The sequence below is a fragment of the Globicephala melas genome, chromosome 6 (genome assembly GCF_963455315.2).
Source record: "Globicephala melas chromosome 6, mGloMel1.2, whole genome shotgun sequence".
Taxonomy (NCBI): domain Eukaryota; kingdom Metazoa; phylum Chordata; class Mammalia; order Artiodactyla; family Delphinidae; genus Globicephala; species Globicephala melas.
This window is the reverse complement of record NC_083319.1, coordinates 87,148,192-87,161,695: the sequence shown is the minus strand read 5'-3', so window position 1 is coordinate 87,161,695 and position 13,504 is coordinate 87,148,192. Positions and strand designations below refer to the sequence as shown.

Below are 13,504 nucleotides of genomic sequence, written 5' to 3'. Positions count from 1 at the left end.
GGCAGAATATTTTCATAGCCTTTTCAGATAATTGTAGATATTCTTTTTTGATACTTTACCAAAATTCAATTAAGGTTAGTTTCATGTAATATTTGAAACCATACCAGTGAACTTTTTATATTGTTAAAAGTAAAATTCATTGGTATATTTTGTACTTTGGCTGAATTTTTTCCCCATGCGTGATTTTGTAATATCATTCACTGGTCATTTGGAAAATATTAAGTCAGTTATGCAGATCTTCAAAATGTTGACACATTCAATTATACATTGGAAAACCATATTTGTTGTTATTACCACCTATGCATCAGAAAAAATCTTTTTAAATATTGGGAAGGGGTCATGGTCACGGTGGCAGACACAAGTTTTTCAATATTTTAATTTTCACTTGAAAGCTTGAATTTTATCGCTGGCAACAAGTACTGTCTGTTGTCTTCCTTGAAGTGACAGAAAGTATCTACCAAATACACAAATCTAAATAACCATAGTTTGTCAGTCATTCTTTCAAGTATTGATACAAATTGTGTTCCATAAAAAAAAGTGGCTAGTTTAGTCCGCAGTTCAATTATACAAGTGCTTGTGTACACTTCCTATTTCATCAAACAGAATACTAAAAAGATGAGTACCAGGGCTTCCCTGGTAGCGCAGTGGTTGAGAGTCTGCCTGCTGATGCAGGGGACACGGGTTCGTGCCCCGGTCCAGGAAGATCCTACATGCCACAGAGTGGCTGGGCCCGTGAGCCATGGCCGCTGAGCCTACGCGTCCGGAAACTGTGCTCCGCAACGGGAGAGGCCACAACAGTGAGAGGCCCGCATACCGCAAAACAAAACAAAACAAAAAAAAGATAAGTACCAAAGGGTTGAGATTTAAGAAAATTAGTAATTTTTATTGATTCATCAAGGATATTCTTTTTTTTAAAGAATCAATTTTATTTATTTATTTTTTGGTTGTGTTGTGTCTTTGCTGCTGCACACAGGCTTTCTCTAGTTGTGTCAAGCGGGGGCTACTCTTCGTTGCGGTGCGCAGACTTCTCATTGTGGTGGCTTCTCGTGTTGCAGAGCATGGGCTCCAGGCACGCAGGCTTCAGTAGTTGCAGCACGTGGGCTCAGTACTTGTGGCACGCAGGCTGTAAAGCACAGGCTCAGTAATTGTGGCGCACGGACTTAGTTGCTCTGTGGCATGTGGGATCTTCCTGGACCAGGGATCGAACCCGTGTCCTCAGCATTGGCAGGTGGATTCTTAACCACTGCGCCACCAGGGAAGTCCCCATCAAGGATATTCTTAAGAGAAACTAAAAGTAGTTTTCTTTTCCTGAAAGTATGTGGTGGTAAATACTAGTGGCCCAAATAATTTTTATGAACAAAATGAGAAGTTCTTTCTCTTAAGGTATTCATTATTTCATCTGGCCACAGCAACGGGATAGCCTTAAATACTGAATAAAAGTAGGATATGGCTTTCAAATTCCATTTTGAAGCAGTTAATGCTAAATAGTCATGAAAGTTGTTTACAGATTAATTGAAATTTGATTCCGATAATAACTTGGTTACAAAACGACTGACACCTTTAAATAAAACATCAACCTACCAACAATTTTGCCGTAAATGCTGTGAGAGCTGACTCTGGTTATGTTAAGAGGGATTCTATCTTCATCAGGAAACTTGCAAAAATATCACAACTTCCATCTTAGATCAAGGATCATAGTTCAAACATATTTATCCTGCCTAAAGCTAATCTACTACAAAAGAATTCATGCTTATACTAATAAATTAGAATTTCTCTGTATAGAATCTCTTTGGTATCTACTAGAAATTCAATTAAAATCAGTAAGCTCTAACTGAATATCTATGTAGCAGGTACTTTTTTTAGGTCCTGGGAACAAAAGATAGAGTAAGATTCACTTCCTAATGCAAAAGAGTTTCACAGTCTAACCAGGAATACAGTGCCAGACACTGTGGATGGCCTACTAACAGCCACTGCCTCCCTCTTTGTTGTCTGAACAAAACTGAGGTTCTCTTAGAAATGTGCTCAGGGAAGGTAGATTGCCCTCTCAGTTCTTAGGGGATAAACAAATTAGTCAAGCCAATTATGTTCTGCCAGAAAGATTTTCCTCCCCAATAAAAGGAGAGATACAGGAAAAGAACCACGTCTTCCTGTCTTTGGATATATTTGTATGAGGAAATATGTTCTTGAGATGCAGTAGTCATCTTGTAACATAAGGCAAAAGGCCTCATGGAACTAAAAATTAACTTACTGAGGATAGTAGGGCAGAAAATGAGAGAGCCTGAATTCTTATGATGTCATTGGACTGTAGTAATACACCTGGACATACCTCCCTCCAGATTTGCTGTTATGTAAATTAGTCAACAGCCTATTGTATAGGCCATTTTCAGATGGTTATTCTATTCCTTGCAGCTGAAAGCATCCTGTAGATACTTACTTATAAAGTGTCACATAATACAATGTGATCAGTGCTATAGCAGACATACATGCACACACATACACACACACACAAATAAGTAAAGATGAATTTGAGGAAAACATTTATACTGCTTTGGAGAAGACAGGGGACAACTGTCACTGATGATACAAGCAGTAGGGGTTCAACAAGCAGACACAGGTGAAATGGAATTTTAAACAAAAGAACCACAAGAGCAAAGACATGGAAGAGTAAAAGTCCATGGTGTGCTTGGAGACTGATTTATAAACTGAAGGCTGACTAGGAAGAGCTTGCTCATCTTTCTATCCCCAGAGTCTAGCGCAGTGCCTGGCACATAGTGTCAATAATTCTGAATGACTGTCTCAGAATGAGACTGGAAAAGGAGATTAGCACCAAATGAGATAGGCCTCATGTGCTATGGAAAAGAAACACAATAAGATATTTTACAGAACTCTGGAAGAGAGAAAATTATGCCCCAAAGTGACTGTTCAGATTTGTTACTGCTAAGATGAAGAAAGCTTACAAAGTCATGCATGGGTAGGGATATCTTTCTGACACCATTCTCCATGTTCTCCCCTCTCGAGTGGGTGTCTTATACCAGCACTATGGTCAAGAGATGACAGATAATGAGTGAAGATGAAGAATACCAGCATTTATGCTGCTCTAAAATAACTAACATCTTTACGTTATCTGCCAGTATATCCCCTTTAACATTAACTTGTGGAGCTAAGAGTTAAGGAGCCTTTACTCATAGTGAAAATGGTTGTGGGGATCTGCCTTATGTAGTACTTTCTTACAGGAATGACCAGTAACAAATGTTTTCTGAACTTCCACTCTGTGCTGCCTGTTGCTAAGTGGTGATGCTTACGGACATGTATGTCACGTCCTGATCCTTAAGCAGCTTGCCACATACTTGAGAAGAGAGCAAACATTAATACGGTGTCTGCCATGTCTACAGTGATGACTGGCACAGAGAATGGGTGTGAAAGGGGCTGGGAATAGAGTGATCTCCAAAGACTGAGGCTTCATGTAAGAAGTGGAACTTGAATTGGGAGTGGAGGATCAGACAGTAGATGATTTACTTGGAGGTGCAGATTGAGTAAATTTATCGAAGACCATGAATGCCAGGCAAACCTGAGACTACTTCTAATTCAGATAAGGAGGGACTGTCTCCTTTGGCTAATTAAATATATTCAGTAGTAGCTCTGAACAATGTCAAGTCATTGCCAGAGGATTTTCAGGAAAACTATGAAAGTTGTTCATGGAAAAGATAGTTTAAGCCACTTAATTTTCAGAAGATAGTGATTGGGTTCATTATATGCTGACAACAACTGAAAACCTAAATTATTCAAAAAGTATCAATTATGTACAAGACACTACTTTAGGTCTCCAGAATTATCAAATGTGAATCAGAGATATATTGTGCTATTTTTTGAAGTCCAGAGTTTATAGAAAAGAAGAAAAAGATGTATACTTACATAACTATGATAAATACATGGAAGTCATATGTTAGAATAATAGGCCACATAAAGTACTATTGGGAGAAGCAGAAAGGGTGTAGGGAGAAGGACAGCCGAATTGGGGCAGACTTTGTGAAAGAGTGACACATCTGAGGTAGATGCTGAAAGGTAGGGAGGTTTGGAGATTTGGGAGGTTAGAAAAACTAAGACTGAAGGTTATTTGTGGTAGAGAAAAAGCATAAGTAAAGAGAAAAAAAGTAAAAAAATTATGTCTTTGCCAAAATACCTTTGGCAGAGTAGATATTGCAAACAGTCTTACTATATTTCTTGAGTACAGATAGTTTTAACTCTAAAAAAATGTTTTTTAAAGAGACAGATGCATTCAGTCCACCTGAATTTTTTGTTTAACTGCTAAAGTGATGGTAATTCTTCACAGGCAAGTTATCTTGGAAAATTACACTGATTTGTCATATTGGAAAAGCAAAATGGAATTTTAAAAAAAAGTAAAAACCTTCAAAGCAAAATAGAAACCAAAGGAACTGAGGGAAAAGCACAAGAGAAGACAGAAAGATTGAAAGACTATGGGGATTTAAGCTGACTGCCACTGCTGAGCCTGAGGGAAGTCATGTACCCTCTCATTTAAAAAATAAATCAGTAAAATATTATGTTGGCATTAGTCTCCAAGAATCCTTCGCATTATGACCTTATAATTTTGATTTATTCGTCCTATAAAATTCAGAATTCATATGTATACAGGCAGGATTCTCAGATGACAAGGCAATAGGTGTTTCCATTAAGTGGCCATGTCCAATTGATACCATGGTTTTCAACAGAGGGATAAAATATAATTTGAAAAGGGCTGTTAAGTGCTTAACATTCTCTAAGTCGCTAGGTGGAGTCAATCAGAGTTCAATGAGGCCTTATATCTTTAAGCTTTTATATTGTTACTTAGAAGCCATTATTTGAAGAAATAGTTTTTCACGGTACGCGGGCCTCTCACTGTTGTGGCCTCTCCCGTTGCAGAGCACAGGCTCCGGACGCGCAGGCTCAGCGGCCATGGCTCACGGGCCTAGCCGCTCTGCGGCATGTGGGATCGTCTTCCCGGACCGGGGCACGAACCCGTGTCCCCTGCATTGGCAGGCGGACTCTCAACCACTGTGCCACCAGGGAAGCCCGAAGAGATAGTATTTTTAAGCTATTTATAATCTTCCAACTATTCTAAATGGAGAAACTGTTCAAAGAAGCCGTATCAATCGTCTCTGCAATTGGAAAAATGACCAGCTAGGAGAAGAGTTAGAATCAAGCTACTTCCTAATAAGCAAAGAATATTTTTGTCAGTCTAGGCCATGGTCAAATTAGTTTTTTATAAGTACTGTCAAATACAGTTTTTTTCTATAGTATTCTTTATGATAAATCAGGCATAGTTCAAGGTGGGCCCTTCATCTATAAAATTTGAGGACTGGACTAGATACCTTTTATGGTATTCTAACATATTCTATTATTGGTACTATTAACAGCAAAAAGAATAACAGGTCATTGCAGAGAATAACAAAGAGTTTCACTCATCACCCCTACTAATAAGCAATAATCATAATTACAATAATAAAAATTTATGCCTTTCTTGCAAGGAGTTGAATGTGTTTTGTACACATCAGCTCATTAGTGGCATTATTAAGCCTGGTAACGTCACTGTGAGGAAGGATGCCACAGCTTCTCATTGCCACCAGCTAGGAGGGGAATAGGTATAGGCGCTTATAGTTAACACCAGATTCTCATTCCTCTGACGAGGTAACAGGTGTTTTTCACAAATGACACACTATCTCTCTGAATCAATCCTAGTTCTAAGGATAGAAACACAACAGCCTTTTTCATGCCAGCACTGGTCACATAATTTCATACATATATACACACAACTTAAAAAATCCAATCTCTACTAAAATCACTTGAAAGAATAACTTTCTGATACAAAAACACCATAAAATTAACATCTAGCTATAGAAAGAAAAATCATAAGACCATGAAAAATCCCACCCAGTAAGAGTTAATTCCGCTACATGCTGAAACCATAAACCTTACTTACTGGACTACTTCATAAACCAGTCATTTGTGAACAATTACTTTAAACCATCATGCCATTCACTGTCCTGAAAACTAGGCTAACGGAATGCTATATCTCCCCAAAGTCTGCTCATTGTAAACAGTCCATCCCTCCTTGCTGACTCCAAAAGCTGTATAAACATACTGCAACTAAATCCACCATAGCTCATAGAAATCCTTTCTTTAAGTAATCTACAAAATGCCAATCTAATACAAATACAAGAAAGAGAAGTTCTAAGACAACATTTTGTATTTACAGTATTCTGAACAGTGCTTAAACCTGCACTGGTTATATAAAAGGCACTCTCTCCCCCATGCCACCCCCGCCTCCAGGCTGACGGCATGCTTAGTTCTCTCATTTACACCACACTGCAATAACATAAAGAACGGTTTACTATTAATCCAGGTTTTACTACAAAGCAACCCGTTATTTCTCTGTCAAACACTGGCAAGAGTGCCAAGTGTCTGTCATCCAATTCAGGGGATTAAGTCTTCTTTTATAGTCTGATACTTGTACCAATTTATAAAAATACAGATATAGTTTCTTTGAGTTGGTCACAGTCTATATTTTGGCTTGGATTCAGGCAGCAGAGGTTGACTATGACAGCTGGCAGGAAACTGAGGGGAGAATACATCCTCCCCCTTTCAGTCACCACGTCTCAGTTGCCATAGTGATTAATCCTTAATCAAATGCTGTCTTTGTACAATTCTTTTCAGAAAACTTTAAGTAAACTTAAGTTGAAAACATGCAGTTGATTGAAAAAATGAGGTACCATATCACACACAGGTATAGCTAAGTTTTATGACATACTTCCATATAGTAAAAGAATAAATTAACTCTAATGAAGTTCCTTCCAATGCTTAAAAACATTTCTTTTTGGTCTAAGCTTAAACCTAAATCACACAGGTTTTCCCCCTTGTTATCAGACATCTTGTCTTTTAAAATAAGCTGTCTTCAGAAATGGTTCTAAAATATCCAAGTACAATTGAAGGCAAAGCAAGTTCTTATTTTATATAGTTTGTATTGCTAAATTAAAAAGGTATAATTAGAAATTATTTTAGGAGAGATAGGTTTTAATTCAAGACATTTATCAAATATGTTCAAATAAGTAGAAATTATTTTATAAAAGTATAAACTGTAAGAAACCAAAGGAAATATGGAAAAGATAGTATATTTTAGAACTTTTCTTAATATATGGGTGAATTCCATTTGATTCATAGCTTTTGTCATTCTGGTTACCAATAATTACATCAAAGGACTGAGAAACTCTGAAAGACCATAGTACGTTATCTATAATTGTAGTGTACATTACTTCTCTTTTGTAAGTTTTCCATTTAGTATATTCCTTTGCAATTTAGTTAAAGGCTCTTACTTAGACTCAATTACAGTATTCCTTGGAAAGTGAAATACTTGCATATTGTGGCCACTGTTAATTTTGTGTTGCCTTCATACAAATAAATAGGACTTGTTTTGTTTTCTTAGGAATTGAGGCAACACATCTGCATCTGGCTGCAGACACACAGACACACACAGAGACCACACACAGGCATACACACACACAAACACACAAAATCTTTTCAAACACAAAGGTCTCTAATAAAACTTTGGTGACAGACATGAAGCACTCAAAAGAATTCTCAGTAATCAGAAAGATTCTGGATGTGAGCCCCAGATGAAAGATACTGTACTGTAGCTGGGAGGTCTAGGGATTTCTGGAGATTTCAGAAGAAGAGGGTTGTCAATATTTCTAACACTATGGCTGAGTCTTTCTGCCTTCATCTTGCTTCATTTACCTTCACCTTAGTTTATTCTCTTTTCTTCCCATAACGGTTTAAAAGTTTTCCCAAAACTGCAAATCCACTATTACCAGTCACCACCACAGGGAGAGCTGCAAAATCTCTCAGTGAGTGATATATATATCTCTAACCAAAGATGATGGTGTGGTTCAATGATTTACTCATTAAAGGTGTTGAAATAAATACTATTGACCAGATATGATGAAATCAGTGATTGTGATCATTTTTTTTCCTTAGAAATTCTGTGAATGGCTTTGACATGTCATCAATATCTCATTTATGTAAAATAATATTTTAAAAGTCTTCAGAAATGCTTAATTTAACCATCTTTACAAATAGCTTTAGTAAAGAGAAACACAACACTACCATCATTCCAACTCACTGATATTATTAAAGTAGTTTCTAGTTTCCAGAAGAATTATAATGAGGAGAACCCAGAGTAATATGTATAGAGATGCAAAAGGACTAGTTTGATGGCAGAGTGCTCTCTCACTCATTTGAATGTCTGTCAGCAGCTATGGCGATATCATGAATTAGAAATAGTCACAAACTAATGAATCTAAACAGAAAATAAATCTATCAGCTTTAAGGAGAAAAGTTACTAATAACTTCTACTCTAATACAGAATATCCTAAAATAAAATTAATATAAAGTACTGAGTGACTTTGTTTTCATAAACAAAAACAACAGTCACATATAAAAATTTGAAAAATAATCTACCATAAACATTCTTGTTTTGTTTTTAAGGAAATTCAAAGCCCCAGATGGACTAGTACCACCCATTCTTTTACTTATAGTTAAATATAGCTGCATACAACTGTTTATAGATTATTTGTTCTTGTTGATCCTCACCCTCCAGGGGAGTTAGAGACCTGACATCAGTCTTATCCATTGGTTGTAATAACAATACTTATTATTCATTGACTGCTTACTTTGTGTCAGGTACTGTTCAGAGCATTTTACAGGTATTATTACCTCATTTGGTCTTCACAACAACAATTTGAGGTAAGAAGTATAATTACTTGTATTTTAAGCACAAGGAAATTGAGGCACAGAGAAGGTAAGTAACTTGTTCATGGTCACACAGGAAGTATCAGGTAGAGCTACAATTCAAACTGACAGCCTGAATAGACTTCATGCCATGGGCTAGTTATAACAATCAAAAATTTCTTCTGCCTCTAGAATATTAGAGTTCAACAAACTGAAGATGAGTCTTATTATATGAGTTCTTTTATTTATTTATTTCTAGTTAAACTAAAAGGAGGAAAGCATGACGTATGTCTCAGGGGTTGCAGTTTTATGTCAAAATTATAGTAGGTTTAGTTTTTGATGTTGGTGAAAAACTAAGAACAAAAATATGTATGATAACTATTTTGAAAACTGATTTTTTTAAAAATTTATTTACTTTATTTTTGGCTGCGTTGGGTCTTCGCTGCTGCGTGCAGGCTTTCTCTGGTTGCAGTGAACTGGGTTGGGCGGGCTACTCTCCGTTGCAGTGAGCGGGCTTTCTCTGGTTGCCGTGCATGGGTTTCTCATTGCGGTGGCTTCTCTTGTTGAGGAGCATGGGCTCTGGGCATGTGGGCTTCAGTAGTTGTGGCATGCGGGTTCTAGAGCACAGGCTCAGTAGTTGTGTCACACGGGCTTAGTTGCTCCCTGGCATGTGGGATCTTCCCGGACCAGGGCTCGAACGCATATCCCCTGCATTGGAAGGTGGATTCTTAACCACTGTGCCACCAGGGAAGCCCTGAAAACTCTGATTTTCATATACCAAGACTTTTCTTTTTATTTATTTAACTTTTTATTGGAGTATAGTTGACTCATAATGCTGTTAGTTTTAGGTGTACAGCAAAGTGAATCAGTTATACATATACATATATTCACTCTTTTTTAGATTCTTATCCCATATAGGTCGTTACAGAGTATTGAGTAGAGTCCCCTGTGCTATACAGTAGGTCCTTATTAGCTATCTATTTTATATATAGTAGTGTGTATCCAAGACCTTTCTTTTTTGATGGTAAGTTTATAATACCATCCCCAAGTGATTGTTGTGTATAGGTAATACATTCCAGCTTTCAAGATGCTAAAGTACAACTATATTATTAACCTGATGTATTAAATGATATAGGTCAAATCTGAGGGATTGAATCTTATTCTGTCAGAATTTTACTGTATCAAGTATTGATTTAAAGAAGTTAGCCACTGAATTAAGTATGTTTATATGGACTGTTCTATAATGCCTGCTAGCATTGGTGGCATGGGACTGGACTTCCTGCTTAATGGCTTTAAAACTTCCCTGAGTATTTTATACCCACTGTGATTTAGTCATTAAACACCAGATTTCTTCATATTCCCTGAAAAAGGTCTATTAAATTGGTCTATGTGTGACTGGGGAGACATATGGCTTCAAAGGACGTATCAGAAACTCCAGGGGCTGGGTATTCCAATTTGTTTCCTGGTAAGAAATGCCCCTCACTCTGAAAATCACTGTGAAAAGACAAGGTTTCTGATGAGACTGTGCTGTTCATCTCAAGAATGCTGGGGCTGAAAAAGGTTGAAAACTACTGGTATTGCTAATGTAAAGATAAAGTAAATCCCTTCGCACACCCACCCCTCCCCAACTAAAGGCAAAGTATACTTCCAGCATTTTCATCTTTACAATTTTCCTTACGAAGGTTCCAAAGGTACTTTTTATTGCTTCTATATCTAGGGGTTGCTTCTTGGGTCCGTTTTGGGAGGTATTACATGGGTAAATTTCTTCTCTGAGAAATATTTAAATAAGCTAGTGACCAATATCCAGTTAAATTATTGCATTAACATCTACTACAGAGTTTGCCAAATTTTCTGACCTTTCACATTAAAATTTGTTTGGAAAAGAGCATGGTTTAAAAAAAAGGCATGGTTTAAAAGAAAGAAAAACCTAATAAAAAATTAGCTGTCTGTTTAAAAGATTCTGATATGCTCTTAATTTTAATACAGTAAATTTCTGGCAAACCTGGCACATTTCTGCCTACTTTGTTCAAATAGCTCCCACAAGGTAGACAAACTATAGAAATGCTATCTACAGCATTGGCTGAGATATGGTATACTCCCAGATCAAATAAGAATATAAAAAAGTGGCATACTTGGGTCATGAAAGTGCTTTCATGAGTTGCATTTTGGAATTGGGCCTTTGGATTACACTGAAAAATGCTAAAAGCACAGCCTTTCAAAGTTCAATATTACATTTACTCTAAGGATATTATAAGACAACTGACAGTTAACTAGATCATTCAGTGGTCCCCATTTAAAATGCCAGGTGACAAATTTCTTTCAAATTAAACCCTAGGAAAAGCTTTGCTCCTCCTTAGAAGAGCTGTTTTTTTGTTTTTCTTTTTTCTTAAGGACAATCATTTAGCTCAGTGTTTCTCAGCAGGGTGTTATGGCATTTTGGGCAGAACAATTCTCAGCCTGTGGGATGCTCCCCCCACCCCCCAGGACAGCCATTTAGTATCCCTGGCCTCCAGACATTAATGCCAGTCAGGCACTTGGTCATTGTGACCACCCAAACTGCCCAACATTTCTAAATGCACTAGTTGAGAAAACACTAAATACATTGTTCACTTCCTTTGTTTTGCCTACCAGGAAACTCAATCAAATTTGTCATTAAAAAAATATATCTGGGAAAGTATAGTATATCCTATATACCTGCATTCTAACTTTCTCCCAGTCTTGAACTTCCGTCTTAATTTATATTTTCCTTGGTCATGAACTTAATTTTGTATTCTGATTTTATTAAGACAATCCAAAATCTTTGTCAAACCAGATGAGGTACAAATAAATGAAGATAGCTTTGATCTTGGGTGTCCTAGGCCTGCAGCGGCTTGAAGCGGGGTTTCGGTTCCCGGCCAGTGACTGAGGTTGGGTCGTGCCGGTGAGAGCACCGAATCCTAGCCACTAGACCAGTGGTCAGTGACAAGGCCCTGGCTGTACGGCTTTGCAGAAAAAGAATTCCCACAAAGACAGAAAGTAGTGAAACAAGTATTTATTAGGCGAGAAAAAGAGTATGTGTGGATAGACACATGGGTGGGCTCAGAGAAAGAGTAGCGCCCTCATGGCAGTTTGAATCACTTTTATGGGGCATTTCTTCGGGTTTCCTTTGGCCAGTCATTTTGATTTGCCTGGTTCAAAGTCCATATTTGGTATAGCTCAGGATTTTTCCATGTGTGAGCATGCATCTCTTGGCCAAGATGAATTCTACGGAAGAGGCCTTTGGGTAGGTTTGGACACTTGGCATCACTCCCCTTTTGACCTCCAAGGAGGCTTTCTGCTCATGTGTAGTCTGGGAGGTCTCCTGACTTCAAGAATGAGGAATAAGTGGTCTCTTACCTTCCCTCTGGGCAGGGTCCAGCCTCCTCTCTCAATTGTCCTGTTATTCCCATCTCAGAGTACCAGTCCACAAGGAACAAACACAAACTGTTTGCCCTGGGGGCCCATCTATCTCCTGTCTCAGCTTGACAGTTCAGATAGCATTTCCCAACCCCCCTTCATTCCCCAAAGTAGCACTAACTTGAAACAAAGTGTCATTGTTATATACAATACCAATTTTTCACTTCTACACATAAAGTGGTAGAAAAACTACTCCTCAGACACCTAGCTCTAAGGAATTAAGAAAGAATAATAAGCCAAAGAGAAGAAAATATTTTTTAAAACTTTTGACAAAAGTGTGTAAATAAAATATCACTTTTATATAAGCCTTATTTCTATGTAACAGCAAATTTAAGTGGGAAGAGCCCATAGGAAGTATTTATTACTTTTAACATTATAAAAATCCTTTTGTTAAAAATATAAACTCTGTATGAAGTTAGTTTTTGTGTGTGTCTTCATTTTAGATGAAAAATTATGGAGGTAAATCTAATGATACACTTTCCTTTTTCCATATGAAAAGTATTTTTGGTTCTGATTTAAGTGATTCCCTCAGATTTCTCATTTTTGGCAGACTTTCACTGAGGGAAACTATTAAGCAACTCAACATTATTAGGCATTTAGATATAGATTTGTCTTTTAATATAAAACATCTTTAGTGGATATAGTGCCCCAAATGGTATTCTGTTTTTTACACTTATTTGTAAGTCATTTATAGTCTTGTTGGTACTTTTGAGGGAGTACTTACAGAAGATCCTATTGAGGAGCTTCAGTGAAAATGAGGTAAAAACTAGAGATACATTATCCTATGTTCTACTTACCTTAGAAGTACAAACAGCTATGTTAGCAGGAAGCTGGGAAAACTGCTTCAATTCAAATACATCACGTGCTGCCCATCGGCTCATGTGATTTTCAGCTTTGCTTGATCCAATCACATTCTGGTTTGAGTGAATGTAAGCCACTTCCTGAACACCACCTAAGAGGTAATTGATGTTTATTAAGTGATGTCTCATGATGAAGCAATACGGTTCAAGGTATACTTTAAAAATTATCAGCAACACATTAAAAACAGGTTATGCTTATTTTATTTTTAATCCTCAAGAAAAACATTGTTTGTATGTCAATATCACAATATTCTTTTTTAAAACAACTGAAAAGAGAAAGAGTTCAAATATATTGGTCTAGGTTAACTTAAAAATGACTTTTCCCTCTCATCAATGTAAGAACTTCTGAATCAGGTAACAATTTTTAGATTTAAGCCTGAAATGAGAGTTTTGGCTAAGAGGAAAGCCATAGTGGAAGGTTGTCTCTATGA

At 37.2% G+C, this 13,504-nt stretch overlaps 1 protein-coding gene across 4 annotated transcripts in view; it reads right to left on the bottom strand.

Moving 5' to 3' along the window:
* Positions 1 to 13,504, bottom strand: part of ERCC6L2 (ERCC excision repair 6 like 2) — a 140,322-nt gene that overhangs the window by 17,636 nt on the left and 109,182 nt on the right. For 2 of the 4 annotated variants that reach the window (XM_030832883.2, XM_030832884.3), the window contains exon 17: positions 13,011 to 13,165. In XM_030832883.2, the coding sequence (XP_030688743.2) occupies positions 13,011 to 13,165 (155 nt within the window). The other 2 variants (XM_030832886.3, XM_030832887.2) reach the window with 2 other exon arrangements.